At 40.3% G+C, this 18761-nt stretch overlaps 1 protein-coding gene across 2 annotated transcripts in view; it reads left to right on the forward strand.

Moving 5' to 3' along the window:
• opcml (opioid binding protein/cell adhesion molecule-like) overlaps positions 1-18761 on the forward strand; it is a 322773-nt gene that overhangs the window by 121598 nt on the left and 182414 nt on the right. Inside the window, exon 2 of one of the 2 annotated variants that reach the window (XM_062406602.1) lies at positions 5711-5786. In XM_062406602.1, coding sequence (XP_062262586.1) covers positions 5711-5786 — 76 coding nt within the window. Of the gene's footprint in view, positions 1-5185; positions 5787-18761 lie in introns of those variants that run through there. The other variant, XM_062406601.1, reaches the window with a different exon arrangement.

Genomic DNA, 18761 nt, shown 5'->3' on the forward strand with positions numbered 1-18761 from the left:
TAGAAGTATGATGAAACCGATTTAAAAGGGATATTATTATATTATATCAAAACATCTAAATTATAATAACATATAAATGAAGTAGACTTAACCCAGTGGTTGAGTTAACATGAACCAACGTTTGTATAGAATATTTATATCTTGCTCGGTTGACTGACAAACCCATCAATCCCATGAATTATATCGTGTGGTTGGTTAATAGGTAATTTACCCAGTAACGGTTGTTTTCAAATCAGCATTTTTTAGGGTTTGGTTGATAGATAGAAAATGGTTTACTGCAATGAGAAAATAAATTTAGTTGATTTGACTGTGTTTCTTTTTGGCTAAATCAGATTTTGACACAGCTAATTGACTACAACCAATTAATTTAACCAACATGAGTTGATCTTCACACTAAAAAAACTACACACACATCTGCCAACACCATAAACTTAATTTTACCCAGCATATTATTACACCCCAAGCAATTTTTATTTATTAGAGAGGAATTTATCGAGATTGATATTTTTCTGAAATGTTGCCTATATAAGATATGTTGGAGGAAAAAAGGGGGCAATATGACCTGTAAACTAAAGTCAATAAACACTGACACAGAACGGGAGAAACTGATAACATGGTATTTGGAATCTACTGCACATTATTTCTTGGCAAAATTCGTATCTACACACATGCTAGACACAAAATAATATTAGCAGCCTTAGTATTTAAAAAAAAAATATGTATCTCAGGCAGTTGAAAATTGTAAATAAGGGCTATCAATAACATTTTGAAAATACAGATTTCTACTATAGTGAAGTTTCTTGTGGCTACCAAGGACATCAGCTAAACTCAGGGAGAAAACACTTCCTGGCCTGAACAGTCACACAGTTATGACGTTATTTCTAAACTAATCCTCATGAGGTTATATACCGCACTGGCAGATTTCCACCTATACGGAAACGAGAAAGGCCCTGAAAAATAGCTCATCATCGGTATCGCTCTCTGATTGACGGCTGCTGATGTGGAAATTGGATGATTAACTTTATGAAATTGAGCGTAACCCCTCTTTAAATCCCCCAGAATTCCCAGCTTTCCCAAACCACCATCCATATGTCAGTGTCAAATATGATCTGAGTTGTTGATTCTTTGTCTCTCGAGGTATTAGTTCCATTTGACTAATATTTGGAGGGAAATTGCTCTGCCTGATGCATTCACCTTGAAGTGAGCAAAATCCATCTCTGGGATGACACTTTCTGCCTAAAAAACCATGGGTTCCGCCCCTTTCACATCAGATTGGACACTGTTATTGTCACCATCTAAATTGTTTATAACCTCAGGGTTAAAGACTACCATATTTACATACATACAAATTAACTATTTAACGTTGATAGTGACATTAGGGCTGAGGGGTACTCGTTCCACTTCGCCCTGGATAAACACAGACTCTGTCTCTGAGAATAACACTGGGACTGTGCAGATTGATACAGTTATCAGAGGGACTTCCTGCTAATGAAACTTTGTGTAAATGACCCATAATATTGGATTCAAAATAAATGAATAAAAGTTACTTCGGTTTGTTATTGGGGAGGTAATAACTGTGTGTTGTTAACACTGCTAGATCATTTCGCTCCTCAGTAGTCTTATCTCATTGTACTATCACGCTCCCTAAGGTATCTGTTGTTCTCAATCAGACAACAGACCATGGAGTTTACAATAAATTCCTGGCAAAAAAAACCTCAATCAAGTCAGCTATTGTTAAATTGTTGTTAATTACTATCTAAAAAGGATTTAATTGCTTGCAAATTGTGTCACATATTTTGACTTAACTATAAGTTTATTTATTTATTTTACATGAGCAGTTTTATTGTGAAGTGTTCTGAATGAGACCACGCTTACTGCTAATTAATGTTGTTAATTTGAAATTCATCATCATTCAGTTGCTGAAAGCCATTTAAACTCCATTAATCGATTGAGGGGGGAAGAGACCTGACGACTGATTGAGTGGTTCTGCTTCTTCACCTTCACATTTCTTTGTCTGACCAGCTTTGCGGTCTTGGAGCCACTGGTTGGGTTGATGCCAACAAAACATTAGAAATCACAAAACACACTTCACGAGCAGTCTGCCCCTACAGCTGCTCTACAAGAGAGTGCAGAATCAGTTGAGTAGTGCAAGCCAACCTTATCACATGTCCTGAAATATGAAAAAGCTGCTAATCATCGAGCACACGAGCAGATCATCGGTGTGCACTTGCGTGTGTAGGTGCATATTACTATCCTGATAATGCACCCTTGACTGCAGATTTATGCATCAATATGCAGTGATATCTTCTTGCCTCAAGATAACAATGCACCTGACCACACCTTTTAGGACCAGCTCACCCAGTGGTGCTCGAATTTGCTATTTAACCATTGTGGTTGCTGGAAAGAAAAAAAAAAGCCAACTGTGGACGTCAAAAACTAGCATAGACATTTGTTTTGCGCTTTACTCCAGACCTTAGTGTTTGTGTGTCAAATCTGACCTGTGTTTAAAATAATTAACTAACATTAAAAAGCCACATATAGCTTTTGAATAAACAGAAAAGCGATCATATTGTTATATCAAAGAAAACAAAATCTAATCGAAGTAGTTTGATACAGAATCGGAAAAAAAGATCATGAAAGGCTACTTTTAAACAATAATTACCAAAGTGACTTGTTTGTATTTTGGGTCAAGGAGTAAGTAAGGGAATATTAAAATATAGAAAAACATAAATGGATTCAAACTTATACAGTATAAAAATCATATATAAAGTGTTAGTATATATACTGTGAAATAGATTGCACATAACCTGTTAAGAAATTGAAATTGACAATAAAGCTACTTTAACTTTAACCCATTCAAGCTGCACTGACAAAAATTTGAGAAAAGTTTATTTGAATTTTGTTAATAACACTACATATTGTTTGTGTTGGTGTGGATGTTTTATCAGATATTGCAAGAGATGCGAGAAATAGGGTGGAGGTGGAGCTTTGTGACAACTATAATTGTTATTTTATAAAAAAATTCTTAGTGTTGAAAATTGTACCACTGCTATTCTCATTATATTGCTATCATTATAAAAGTTGCATTAGCGTTAGTGTTAGTGTGTCAGTAGAATCTCAGCTTCTGCAGATGACTGAGTCCACAGAGTGAACGCTGTTTATTCAGTCCACCCATGTTTGGGTATTAGCTTGCTTTGGTCAGACACAGGTCCATTGTCTGTGAGCTCTGCCCATCCTTGATATGAATGAAGATTAGCCTGGATTGTTTGAATAAACAACCCAGGGTCTTGTGTTGATGTGTCGCAGCAGGAAATTATGTGAATGTCATTGCATGTATAAGTGAAATAAACGAGAAACACAATCTACCAGGAAGAGCTAGACTGTATGTTGCATGAAACAAATCCAAAATATGTTAATTTAAAGTGAAATGGCTTTGTTCATTTGAGCATGTTAAAATCAATACCTCCACCCCATATTTCAGACCATAGCTAGGTGATTTAGGCTGCGCAGTTTACGTTTTCCCCCCTTTTCCTCTGCCTCTGTCACAGTGTTTGTGTGATACATCAAGAATGATTCATGTGGAGCGTGCTACAAACAATGGCATTCCAATTTGTCATTTCTGCATGCTTGGCACCCTCGCTCGAGGTGGAGCTTTGGCAAGGTCATCGGATGTGCTCACCTGGTGTAAAGTAGAACAATGGGGGTCAAAAACATAATGTACATGACATGGATTGAAATGGATTGCAATCTTATTTTATCCTCAGAACACCAGCTTGTAGAGCTGATTGCTGAAAACAGTTGCACATTCCTGGGACTCTTCCTGATTTCTCTTGATGGTGTTTTTATCAAAGCCTCTTTAAGCTTGAGAAATATCGACAGCAAAGGTGTTAAATGACATAATGTGACCAAATGTTGCCGCTTTAATTGACTGAGGGGGTATCTGTGAATAAGAGCCTCAGCCCACCCCCTTACTCTGTACCCTTGACTCTAATTAAGATCACATATCTTAGATTTTGCTGAGGTCAGGGAGGGTTTTTTAATTTAAAAACCATTAAAATGTGCACATAGTCAGGACTTGTGTTGCATCCTAGGCAGATATAATTTTAATTAAGTCTTATCTTTGCCTGATTTTTCCAGCACAGGACATCATTATATTTCCACAATAACAACCTACCTACGAACACTTTGGGAAATGGAATGGGCTTCTGATTGCTAATATCAAAAGTGTTTATCCCAGGTTTTTGCCTAGATTATCATCTCTTGTGGAATTTAACCAGGGTCATGAAGTATTCAGCTGCTTCAAATGGTGAAAATTGCAAATACCCACAGAAAGTGCAAAATATATATATTATTTGTAATGTTAACTCAAGCCCTACTGTTGCAGCTACCAGCAAGTAAACAATAAATTCCAGAGAAAGCATCACACCTGCAAAAGGATGAAACAATTTTATGTCATTGTGGGGTTCAGTGCACTTAGTGAGTCAGTTGTGTGTGAGAAAAGATTGATGAACACACAACAGACTGTCGCCTGCGAACACGAGCCATCAATACTTTCACACTTTTGCAAACATTTGATACCAGCCAAGAACAATGCCATGTATCTACTTGTATCTTTCCTCAGCAATGGCATCCAAAGCTGGCAGAGCTTTGTCATCCGTTCCCTCCTGTCCAAAAATTTAACAGCTTGTCAAATTGACGTTAAGGTAAAGAAATTATCCTGCTCTATCCTGCTGCTGTTAGCCGTGCAGCAAAGTGCCACTCTCATCCAAGGTAGCCGGCATCTTCTCCATGCATACAGATACGGGTAGGGACATTCCAATCATGCAATGCAGGAAGAAAGTATAGCAATGTTTTCTGTTAACCCCCTCCTCTTAAGGACCCACTGCAGGTCCCTGCATGGACCCAAGGTTTGGAGGCATTAAAACCCCTGTGGCTGCAGCCATATGGTCCTTATGGTTGTTCAGGAGAGAGAGAGAGAGAGAGAGAGAGAGAGAGAGAGAGAGAGAGAGAGAGAGAGAGAGAGAGAGAGAGAGAGAGAGAGAGAGAGAGAGAGAGAGAGAGAGAGAGAGAGAGAGAGAGAGAGAGAGAGAGAGAGAGAGAGAGAGAGAGAGAGAGAGAGAGAGAGAGAGAGAGAGAGAGAGAGAGAGAGACTTACTTCAAGTAGACAACTGTACACTGAGGCAAATTCAACCTCTTGCTTTAAGGCAAAAAAAAGGAACGAGAACACCGCGGGAGGAAAGAAAAGAAAAAGACAGAGGGAGACCTCGCTGAAGCATTTGTGCCACAGCATCCATTTCGCTGCGAGGAGCGTGTGAAGCGCAGGGGACGGTGCGCATTTGTCTCTCAGCCACGGCGCTTCTCTCCTCTCTCCTCTCTCCTCCGAACTCAGTTTCCTCGAGCGGCTGACGGGCGGAAGACACGTCCCCCTCCTCCCCTGCATTCATCCACAAGGACCGCATTTCATAACAAGCCTATTTACTTGGAGCCACACCGCGGTTCCAGTCGCACACACCGCATCTTTGCATGTGGAGGGGGATTTGCGCTGCACGGCTCAAGGCGCAAAAAGGGGGGGGATATCAGACGCTTCAAGTTTTCCTGGAAGTTGCGCATTGACAGAAAAAAAACAACATGGGAATTTGTGGCCATTTCACGGTGCCCGGGAAAAGCCTTGTGGTCCTCGGACTTAAATTGTTATGCCTTGTACCTGCAGGAGTTCCAGCCAGGAGCGGGGATTCTGTATTAAAGGACAACATCACCGTCAGACAGGGGGACAGCGCCGTCTTAAAGTAAGTCTCCAAGAGTGTTTGATTATAGCACGGTTATTATCCCCCTGTGCACCATGAGCACTGACTGAATCTCGACCCCACAAGCCAATGAACTATAACGCTCCAGAGTTACTAAAGGTCATAACAAACCATTTAAAATGGCGTCTGTGTCTGTGTGTTTTGATGGATTATTATTAATTCTGCATGTGGCATTTTCAAGTTGTGAGCTAACATGCAGAAGTCGGTGTAAAGCCTCCCCTGCTCATTGCCCTTGAATGTTATTGATCCCGTTGGTTAATGTCTTGTTGAGGATGCACAGAGCAGAGATTCTCAAATTCAGCATTAGGAGCGGTTGTGTACGTATTGATCTGAGTGTGTACTACAGATGCAATTATGACTTTCATTTTCACTGCTGCACTTTTCTCCATCACACTTGGATGAAATGTTTTGAAAGCCTGGGTACGGTGTACCTCCGGCAGTGTGTATCGTTTAAATCACTGTTTGCTATAATTATTGGGCTATTAATCACTATTGTTTCCATGGTATCCTTATACCTTGTTATGATCAATCATATCCAGTTTAATCTTAGTATTCACAATTTCTTTCTATTTCTTCAGTAATGCTTTTTTTTAAATTCAGACTTTTTATGTAGCTGCATCCATAAACCACTTTGTTTATACTTTATTTTATCTATTTTTTTAATCATAACAGACCAGGCGTGGTGCTAGGAACCCAGAATCCCTGTGAAATGATGTGAGATGGGCCACGCTCTATACACACACACACACACACAAATACATCAATCAATCAATCAATCAAATTTTATTTGTATAGCCCATATTCACAAATTACAATTCATCTCATAGGGCTTTAACAGGGTGTGACATCCTCTGTCCTTAACCCTCAGCAAGAGTAAGGAAAAACTACAAAAAACCCTTTTAACAGGGTAAAAATATGTAGAAACCTCAGAGAGAGCCACATGTGAGGGATCCCTCTCCCAGGACGGACAGAAGTGCAATAGATGCCACGTGCAGGAGAACATCAGCAATAATCAAAGTCTCTAGCAGCATTGATGAAGCACAGTCCATGCTCAGCAACCATCTAGACCACGATCCACCATCCAGACCAGACGCCACTTCAGTCCTCAGTCACCGTCCACCGCCGCCCACCAGGAGGACCCATCACAAGCCACCACTGCGGTCCTGGTCCACCGCCCGTGCCCAATGCCAACGCGACACAGGGTCCGCCACCAGCACCACGATCAGCCCACATGACTCAGAATCCGCCACACTGGATCCAACACCGCGACCCCCGGTGCGCGATCCACAAACCGTAATCCATGGTGCGGCCACAGAGGCCCTGGATCTGCGGGTGATAAAGCAAAGGGATTCCGGGGAAGGGGGATAGGGATGGAGAAGAGGAAGGAGAAGCTGGAAAGAGAAGCTCCGTGTGTCATGTGTCATAAAATAGAACAAGTAACGTTCTGGCGCACTAATTAGCTCTAACTATAAGCTTTATCAAAAAGAAAGGTTTTGAGCCTACTTTTAAACGAACAGATGGTGACTGCCTCCCGAACTGAAAGTGGTAGATTATTCCACAGCCGAGGGGCTTGATGGCTAAAAGCTCTGGCTCCTACTCTACTTTTAGAGAATTTAGGGACGACAAGTAGGCTTGAATTCTGGGAGCGGAGTGCTCTAGTGGGTTTATAAGGTATTAACAGCTCTTTAAGGTATAAAGGCGCTATATTATTAAGGGCCTTGAAGGTGAGGAGGAGAATTTTAAATTCTATTCTAGATTTAACTGGAAGCCAGTGTAGTGATGCTAATATTGGAGAAATGTGCTCTCTTCTCTTTGTTCTCGTCAGGACACGTGCTGCAGCATTTTGGACAAGCTGTAGAGTCTTTAACGACTTCCTGCTGGAGCCTGATAATAATGAATTACAATAGTCCAGTCTCAGTGTTCAAACATTTACTGTGGACTTTGTTGTCACGTACATTAATATTAATCTCAGTTTAATGTAACACATGTGGAGAATGTTCGAAGCCTTCAATCCATTACAGCTATTCATTAAGTTGTATTATATTGTAGTCAAGAGAAACTAGTGATGATTGGAATGAGGTCACTGTGGAAAAACAAGTGCTGAGAATCAGTGAGGTAAAATATAAATAAAAATATCCAACACAGAAGATAAGCATTACAGACAAAAAACAAGAAATGAAGAGAGAACAAGTGCAAATAAAGATGTGAAGCCATGATTTTCAGCACACATTAAACAAGTTACACGAATCAGCATAATATTACAGATGTGAATGACAGTCTTGCTTCAGTATGATATACCAACGTGATTAGACATGTTAATCAGTAGCTCAAATGTGAATGTGCCTGCTGTGTATTCAGTACCTTAAGCTGTCAGAGCAGGGCAGTAGAGTTCAGCTGGCTGTGTGCCGCCTGTGCAATGATTCTTGTCCAAATACCTCCAATCTCAGTCTGATGACTGTTGACAAAGATGAGCAGCTAAACAGTTTGCTGTTGCACCTCAGGTGTAGATGAGGCGGAGGATGATCTAGCTGCTGGAGCTGCACCAAGCCACCGCAAAGGAAGTGGGATGTGTGGGCCAAGATCGAGATCCGTTCAGCTCCAATCTTCTCTCCTCTGCTCGGTGCAGCTGCTCTACCCTCACCAGTTTGTTAATTCTGCTTCAGCCATTACAAATGAGTGCTGGTTTCCACTGATTAGTAGAACTTGTTAAATAATCAGATGGATCCACTGAAACCATTTTACTCTGCTCAATCTGGACGGTGACAGGCTGAAATCCAATTCTTGCTCCTCTGTCACGCTGATGTAGACCTGCCAATGGTTGCCCCTGTGGCTGCTGGCAGGGGTTCCTCTGCAGCCTTCTTCCTTGCCCTAACCTATGCACCCACAATAGAGGAGTCATCAAATAATTTCTGCCAAAATTTCTCTAAAGTTGCCATGACCCAGGATTGAATCTTAAAGGGAGAGGTATTGAGAGTAAACTCTAAAGCTGACAATGAAGTCACTCAAGGCGCTCTTTTCCTGCTTCACAGTAAATTCATTACACTGTCGTGGAGGAAGATGAACTGCTGCCCATCAGTGAGCCAGTCTGTCCATAATCCAGGAAACCGTGCTATCCACCTGCATTGCTTTGAGCTTCTCCCAAAGCAGGAGGGGCTGGATGGCATTGAAAGCACCAGAGAAATCAAAGGACATCATTCTCATCCTGTTTCTTTGCTTCTGCGGGTGGGAATAAAGGCCTGTGTAGCAGGTGTATGATAGCAATGTCCACACATTTGACAGCTAGCTGCACCCCGAGGCTGACGCTGTGAGGACCCGCTGCCTCACCTGTGAGCAGCTTCACTAGCTCCCCCTTCACCCAAGTGACAGAGAGAAAGAGAGGCTTGTCAGGGCAGCAGGTTGGTGAGGCTGGTACTCAGGTAGGTGGGAAAGGGGGGGGGGGGGGGCAGGAAGCCTTGGAGAGGAGAATGAATCGGGTGCTGATCTCTGATCGGATCAAAGTAATATGAAGACTACACATTGGCAGTCCCTAAAATGTTTTATATTTTAACATTTTATGGGTGAAATTGAAGCACACTGATACAACACATTATTTTCAGTGTACTCCTGCAATTCCACAACAAATTGTAATGTTTGTGTTTGGAACCAGTATTATGCCACATTACATCACTTTAATATGTAGTATTGCTATTTGGAAGCCAGCATGTCACATTGCTGCACATATCAAGTCAACAGTAATTACCCTAACAAGAGTGATTCGAACATTCATTCACATGTTTCACTCAAATCTGGCCCAATAAGCTTTTCTATCTCTGATCAGTATGGAAAAATGTGCTCTGAGCCAATTCACACTGGCTTGTGGTGGGTTAAAAGCTCCATGGTTAAGGGAAGTACAATAGGAATATGATGCTGGCAATATGTTTTTGATAAACAATTGTTGCATCTGAGTGATTTCCTATGCTGCAAGTTCCTGGGGTGTTATTTTACTTGTTCAGGGCTGTGTTATTATACACAAACTATCCTTCTCACATAAAGAAAACCACTGGCAGGCAACAGAGGCTCAAGCAGGATTATTCACCATAGCTTTTGTTGCCGTATTAGTTATTTTTTTCAGAAATGAAAAATACGTACATTTCCTTTTTTACACATGTTAGAGGAGCAACAAATTAATACCTAACATTTTCCGGATATATTATTATATGAATATATTATTCACCTGTGAACATGGACCATGAATCACGGAAATACATTGCTGCAAAGGAAGTTTATCAGATCTGTCAGACCAATATTCAACTTATCTTGTTATGCAGTAAAAAAATCTGATTTATGTACTGTACATATTTTTTACCTGAATCTGTTGTTGCTATGATGACACATTTGGGAAGAGCAGATAGCTCAATAAAGACAACTTGAACTAGTGATATGATTCATATTCCGACTATTTGTGAATACAGTGATTGATTTTGATCGGCCGAAATGTTGCCAGTAATTGCATCAATGTGGCAGTTGCAATAACTTAGTGATTGTAATTAGCTGAAAGGTGGGAGGTTGGGGTGATGGTGGTACAATGCAGCCAATTTCATTAAATGACTTGTGGCACTAAGCATTAAGTAAAGTGGTGCTGCTGCGTTACTTGAGTGAGATATTATACTATCATACTGTTATTATCATTAGCAGGTCTGAAGCAAAATAATGTTGGTTCCTGTTAACAATCAATAGAAAGCTGCATTCCTGTTGGCAGCGCTGGCAGTGGAGGAATGATAGAGCCAGCTTTAGCCGGTTATACAAATGAAATGAATCAAATAGAGGTACACTAACCTTGTTTAAAACTGTGTAATTAACAACCTCTGATGTTTGTGAGCAGCCACAGAAACACTGCAGGCGTTCAGGCTTTTTAAAGGCTTAGTAGCTTAAGCACATGGAGATTGAATCCCTCACTCACCATCCATTAATGTACAAAAGCATTAGTCATACTGTTTTCCAACAATGTAAATTATAATTCTGATCGAATCGACTGTCACATGGAATCACTTGAAATGAGACAAACAAGCAGCTTTTATGAGAATTTAATTACATTGCAAAACAGTCTGATTTCTTGATTCATTTTAATGAATTTGTTTTTTTAATAAATAAATGCAAGTAATCTTTGATCACATATACACATATACAAATCAGTAACTGGGCAGTGGTTTTACAAGGTTGTGCAAATATTCTAAGTGCAGAGATGTGTTCATAAAAAATATGCCATCAGATGGGGATTATCTTTGAGAGTAGCGAAATTTTTTCTAACTTTCCAATGATTTATTGTATTTGAATCAGATTTTTGCACTGATTTTCTCCCAGTGAAGAGTTCCCTGTTTGTTAAACACTGCAGTCCAAGACACTTCCAACACATTTTCACGTGCAAGTGATGAACTTGGCTATTAGCATCATTTTCTTTGGACCTATGCTCTACTTTACATCCAATGAGAACACAGAATCTTAGTGCTAACTGCTGCTAACCTTGCAGCTCTGAAAGTTTGACAGTTAAGTCATGAATGGATTGCAGGGAATAGCCCTGCTGTGCTTGGCAGCCACAGTCAGCCTGCAGTGTGTCGTATCCCTCCTTACTGAGCAAGCCACTGCTAGCATCCAGGACAGTGACACCAGACCTAGACAAAACTCTCTTTATACTGTCTTCCCTATAGTCATTGTCCTTAAGGAGAGCAAAGAACTTCTACTCAGAATAAATGAAGGTAAAGCTGTCTTACATTATCGCTAGCTCTCCACTCTCAATAAGTGCATATCTATTCAGCTGTTTTTGAGAGCATGAAAAACTGGAAGTGGAAATAAAAAATAAAACAATCTTGCTAAACAATTTTTTATGCTTAAGAGAGGTGAAAAAGTTGGTGTACTAATAAAAAGCAAATGCGGCTAACAGCTCCAGTATAGAGAAAGAGTGATGGCAGACAAAAGCATCAGGCATGTGTGGACCAATGAGGGGACTCAACGTTCCTTGAATGAATGTTAGAAGCAAATAATGTGTTCTCTCTGTCACCAAGCTCTTCATCACATTAATACGTTCGTCGTTCAATCAGCCGACATTTGGGGTTTAAGTGGTGCTCCTTTAATTACATCCTCTCATTGCACTCTCTTCTCCTGCTGTAGCATTGTGACATGTGAACTGAATTAGCACCTCCTACTGCTTATCTTGATGAACCAACTCATAGTAACTCTTTTCATAACAGTAGTGGATTGAAACGGGGGTAAATTATTTTTACCTAATCAGATTTTTTTGAAATTAGTGAAACGTTTGCTTAGACACCCAGCTAATTGCATGAGTGTGTCTGTGCATGTGTGAGGGATAAACAAATGTATTTTAATAAGGAGTAGTACTCAGTGATGTGTTTTTGGAGAGGTCAGCATCAACTGAGGGCTGTTCCTTTCCCCTGGTGACACTGACCTGGCTGTTATGTAACTGACAGGCTGCATATTATTTTGCACCCTGTAGCCCTGGTCTCCAAGGTCGACAGATTACCAGCTGCGGCGATGTCTTAGCCTTGTGATCCAAAGCATGGAAAGCTGAATGGTAAGTGACGGCTTGCCTGATAGGGAAAAAGTGCAGTCCCAACAGAATTCTCTCCCCTTTCCTGAAGAAGGGAGTGAGTTTAAATGTCTGCTGTACAATTACAACTCTTTCCAGTCAGGAGGGTATGCAAGTGATTGAATTGGTTGTCATCATGTTATCAACCGGCTCTGTGTCGACTGATTTTAACATTTAAGCATTTGAGTTAGACAGAGGCTGATGCGTCAAATTCAGGGTCAGCAGCTTCTCCTTCTGTCAGTCTCAGAGCTGAGTAATGATGGAACAGGTTACAGTGATTCTAAATGTTACTGGACTACTCAGAATTTACAAAATTCAGTATGTATTTTTGAAATTCCTTGCATCATTCCTGATATGAGGGTGCTCGTTAGAAAAACTTGCGCTTCCGGGAATCTTTGAAGGATGACTTCCATCTCTTATTATAACATTTGTTAATTAGTTGTACAAATATTTGGCAGATTTGCCAACTCTGCTTTATAACTCTACATGTGACTGTTAATCTTCAAAGTATAGTATTATTACTGCAGTTAAAGACATTAACCCATTCACACAGAAATTGCAGTGCATCTATGTGCAGCCCTTTCTCTATCATACATCAATCATACAGTGCCAGCACAGCCAACCCAAATCAATGCAGTTTTGGAAAATAATTATATGCAGGTTCTTTGTACAATAACCACCAGCAGTAATAGTCCATTTACAAGCCTGGTGATAATTATTGTCTGGATATTGAATCGTGAAACTGATTTATTGAATAGAGTCCAACCTAAGAAAGACAATAACTAGGTTGTAGAAAAGTGCTCATTGTTGTAAAATGTGTAAAAGTCAGTGATAGTCTAGTGATTTGTCTGTTTCCACATGAAAATGCAGTGACTTTCACGGTTGTCCATCATAACTACCTCAGGGCTTCTCATAAAATGGGCTTCTGTCCACATGACTGAAATAAAATGTAAATTTCTGCTTTAATTCTTGTAGTTTGACTTTTCCACCCCCTTGATTATCTCTGATATGCATGTGGAAAAAATATTAATATTAAGGTACCAAAAGGTTTCCAGACATGACCCACAGGTAAAATCCAGAGAATTGGCTGCAGTTTACCCAAAGTTTGCCTTTCACACATGAACAACACAACAGGAGTTTTTTTCACTGACGTAACTCCACTGCCGCGATCACGTGATCATGTTTACAGCACACCTACACTGTCATCGACTCTTGTCACCACAAACTCTCTCGACATTGGTGTCTTCTACGTGGGTGTCACTGCTTTTTCACAAGGAGATATTTGTTTTCTTTGTTTTCTTTTTTTTTTTTTGCGTCTGTCGAATTTGAAGTGTCATTAACGTCCCTAACTCTCTCGGGGTGATCCAGCAGGGGATCCCCTGCTGTGTGCACACATCGATTTCTCCTTAATTTCTGCGGACTTGTGAGGGTGAGTGACAGAAAGCCTGCAGAGTCAAAGGGGCGTCTCACTTAGACATTTGTGTTCACACATGCATGGAGGAACTGTGGAGTTCAGTGCATGTCTGAAAGCAGCTTCAGATTCATGTCTTATTATGATGAGGAGCACTTGCCTTCAATAAGTAGATCTATTGGTTTCAGCTCTCGTTGATGTCATGGAAAGTGCAGATGTCATTACATCTGCTAGACTTTCACTGATTCAAAACAAGAAGCCAAGGATAATTGGTTGTTTTTTTTTACCATATACTGCTCTTTATTTGGTGTATCAAATACATAGCATCAGCCTAAAGCAAGAAATATTTGAGCCAAAAGAAACATGAAAATACCCATATATATATTTTTTTTAAATCATAGCCTGCCCACAACGCCAGAGCCAAGTTTTTTTCTCAGATGAAGGTTTTAAAAGAAATCAACCACATTAAATAATTCAAGGCAAAGCAAGCTACTGCTTTTAACTGACGGGGTTCCACAGGTCTGTGCATCTAGCCTCGAGAGATTCGTAGTTTGGAGTGGTAGGCTTCAAACGGGCATGACTTCCTTGCAACAGTGGAGAGAAACATAATTTCAATTGTGAAGAACTACTTGAAGTTTGGTGAATTTTTTCTCTTTATGTTGCAAACTACACTGCCTTAATCTCTACAGCCTAACATACATAAGTGAAACATTGTATTTTGTATTTATTTGCATCTTTGCCTTTTATGAATCACTTGATAATCACTGCAAGTTGCAGCTAACCAGCTCATGTCTCTCTGTTTAATTGTGCCTCTGGCTTTGACCCAAAACTCTGCAATGCCCCCCAACTGGGATGATGGGTAGTTAGTTACAGCTTTAAAATGATATCTGGCTCATGGGCAGACAAGGGCAATCCACAAAGGGAAGCCCAAAGGGAGGATAATGTGAATGGACTTGTTGAGCTACTGTCTTCCTTCACGCTCGTACAGTGATGTATCATAGGAGCCAGCACATTTCAGAAAGTCACCCAATCATGACCAAACAAGCCCAGATTCTGCCTCTACCCTACCCATACCCTATGATGATCTGAGAATGAGGCTGTGGTGCTCATTCACCGTTCTCCAGTGGTTCAGCAGGGTTGCATCAGTTTTCTTGCAATCCCCAGACATCCATCTTCCGCAGGCTTTTTTTCCTCATCTTTGTGTTGTCGTAAATCACTGAGATAGTCATTAATTTTTTATATCCAGAAACCTGCACCGTGTTGCAGCCCTACCAGATCATCCACTTCTGAGAGCCTGCCACATCCATTACAGCCTGTCTTTACTGTCCCCTATCTGTGCATGTTTGGCTGCACTTTTCTGATATAATCAATACTCATCAGCAACGCCTTCCATTCATGCCACATTTTGCCAAGCAATTTATGCTCCACTACTCTCACTCCCCTGCCTACTCTTCTCCTTCCCCTTTTTTAGAAAATCCCCATCCCTCATACTCATCTAACTCTACACTTACATTCAGCAGTGGTTGAAAAAGTAGCCCTTAAATTTCCCTAAAGAGTGTTAAGTCAGTCACACTGTAGTTGTGACTTCAGTACTGACCACAAAGGACCAAGTCTGTTAAAGTCAAGCCCAAGTAGTGTACAGTTAATATTGGGAATAGTTTGTGATATTCTGGTGAAGTGGATGTCTGTTGTTCTCATTGAAAGATTTGATTTTAATACTAACCGAATCTACCTTATAATTCCACAAACATCTCTCTGTCTTTCCGTTGGTATGTATGTGGAAAAACGTTATCAGATTCACATGTGTATTCTTAGAGGCCCTGGAAAGTGCAGTATCAAATTTGGTGCAATATGTACATGTGAAGCAGTAAAAAAAAACACCATCACAGCAGTGGTTGGCAACTGGGTCAAACAGTGGGTCTGAATCACTGCAAGATCATTTTGATAAAAATTAAATAGCCAAAATAGCTATAAGCTATAAGCAGACATGTAATGTATGAAAAATAACAACTTGATCAACATTTATATAACCGCACATATCAAAAGTCAACAAATTGGCTATAAAATCTTCAATGAAGATAAACCAGACGGGATGAACACAACTGAATAATTTATTGTGTGTGGAAAGCATTTTGTAGGTCTGTTAGAGGAGTGCTCACTCATGACAAGGGGTTATTCCCAAGTAGGCTCTACAGCATTGCCACAGGCCAAGCAAACAGCCTAAACAGGCATTTTTAGAATGAGCACTGCACCAATAATAATAATAATAATAATAATAATAGTAATAATAATAATAATAGTCATTATAATTAATAATATATGTAGAATGAAATAGGAGTGGGTTGTGTCCCACAATAAGTGTTTATTTTATAATGCATTATACAGTCACAATTAAGCTCAAGTTCAGTCACCTCTAGGTCCTAGTGCCAGGCAGTGTTACTCATCCAAACCGACCATTTGTCCTCAATTTCTTTGACTTTTCTGCAAAAGGTTCAGCATAAATTAACAAATTACTTCTTTTGATGGATGTCAATAATTCCTGTGGGATTCCAGGGTTTACTAATTATCCCCTCTTTTGAGTTATGTTGCACTCAGATCAAAAGACATTCTTATACACAATAAGCCAGCAAACATTATACTACATTGAAAAGTATGACATATGTTACTATGTTATGTAAATTAATAAAAAGCATGTAATAAAGTTATGTATAGATTTTCTAGTTTAAGGGTTAGTTACTATAGGTTTCAGGCATCTCAAGGTAACTAAGTAACCATGAATTGTATATATGCAACTTTAAGTAGCTCCATGGGTTTTTGAGAGAGAAAACAAATACAGGAAACATACATAGTAAATGCACACCGTGCTTTTGACCTTCCCTTGAAGAGGTTTTACATTGAATTAACAAACAAGTAGTGCATTGGTTCTAAGTGATCTCTAATAAGGGAATAGTAATATAATATTACATTTCATTTAGCTGACACCATTATCCAAAGTAACTTGCAATAAGTGCATTCAACCATGAGGGCATAGACAGATTACCGCATGGGCAAAGTGGGCGTGTGCCCAGGGCCCCAGAGCCAATGGGGGCCCTTGGCCTTCAGAGTTTTTTTTTTTTTTTTTTTTTTTTTAGTAAAAAAAATAAAATAAAAGAATAAAAAAAAATATATTGGAATGGATATGGTTTTGAAAATGTAGTATGATAATAAAATAATTTGAATTTTTGAGAAATTATAAGATTAAATGTGTGATGACACAATGACGTACGCACGCTGGAGGTCAAACGTACAATGCGTTTTCAAAATGGAGAATCAAGCGCTGAGTGGAGCAGCTAAAAGAAAGTAAAAGAAAGAAAAAGAAGCCAAAGATGTCTCTTTGTTGCAGCAAATTCCGTCCATCTCCTCATTTTTCACCAGAAAAGTGAGGCAGTACCAGGTGATGGTACTGACAGCAGCGGTGTCAGTACCACAACTGCAGCGGACAATGCTAGCACTAGCATTACTATGGCGGGCAGCAGCCTGGCGGTGGCGGCCGAGACAGGTCAGACCGAGCTGTGAAACTGTTACTGATCCTGCGCTGTGGGGAAATATATTCAGTGGCAAAGTAAAGAGTGTTCTTATTGAAAGAGGGCCCTCTTCATTTCACAACAGACGAAGGAAATATCCTGCATCGACGAGAGACTGTGGACTAGGTGGTCGGGTTCGTTCATTAACTAATGACATGATGTGCAGTCGCCTGCCAAATGGTCAACTAGCACCACGTGAATGGTTGGTGTATTCACCATCAACTGGACATGTCTTTTGCTTTGCCTGCAAAATTTTTGGGGCAACAAAAAATGCATTTGTGGACGGTTTTTGCGACTGGAAACATCCACATCGCATTTCAGAACATGAGAGGAGCCCAGTCCATATGTCCAACATGCTGACACTGATGCAGAGGATGAGTGGATCTGGCGCAATCGACTCAGCGCTGATAAAGCAAACTTCGGATGCGAGGGAATATTGGAAGGATGTTCTCCGACGTGTGGTGGCAGTGATCAAGTTTTTAGGAGAAAGAGGACTGGCATTCAGAGGGAATGACGAGCTCATTGGATCGCCAAATAACGGCAACTATTTGGGAATATTAGAGTTAATATCCCAATTTGACCCATTTCTGGCAGAGCATATAAAAACATATGGCCAGAAGGGCAGAGGGAGCGTCTCATATTTGTCGTCAACAATATGTGAAGAGTTTATTGACATGATGGGAGAAAAAACCAGGCAAGTAATTGCAGAAGAGCTCCGTGATGCAAAGTATTTCTCTGTCATTGTAGATTCCACTCCCGACCTCTCTCATGTTGATCAGTTAACATTTATCTTCAGATTTGTTAGCAAGCAAGGTAACATAGTGGAGCGTTTCCTGGCATTTTAGCCAATTCAGAGCCATACAGGCCAAAGTCTAGCAGATTGTGTGACTGCCATGGTGGAGAATCTTGGGCTGGATTTATCTAACTGTAGAGGCCAATCATTCGATAATGCCAGCAACATGTCGGGCCGGTACAATGGACTGCAGGCACATTTGAAGCAAAAAAAACCATTAATCCACTATGTGCCTTGTGCTGCGCATTCTCTAAATTTAGTGGGTGTGAACAGCATAGAGGGAAGCAGTCTAGAAGTGGGACAGTATTTTGATTTATCACAATCCTTGTACACATTTTGCGCAGGATACACTCACAGGTGGGAGCGAGTTTTTCGGTACTCTGATATTCACATAGACTTAACATTAAAATCACTGTCAAACACTCGGTGGAGCTGCCGAGCTGACTCGACTAAAGCTCTTTGGCAAAACTATGTTAAAATAAGGGAGGCATTGGAGAGCATAGCTGAAGATGAAACTGAGAAAAGAGACACCCGAAGTGAGGCCAGGACACTTGCTGTAAAATTAAATAAACTGGATACTGCGTTCATGGCTAATTTCTGAAATACAATT

This window comes from Platichthys flesus, chromosome 15 (assembly GCF_949316205.1).
Source record: "Platichthys flesus chromosome 15, fPlaFle2.1, whole genome shotgun sequence".
Lineage (NCBI taxonomy): Eukaryota > Metazoa > Chordata > Actinopteri > Pleuronectiformes > Pleuronectidae > Platichthys > Platichthys flesus.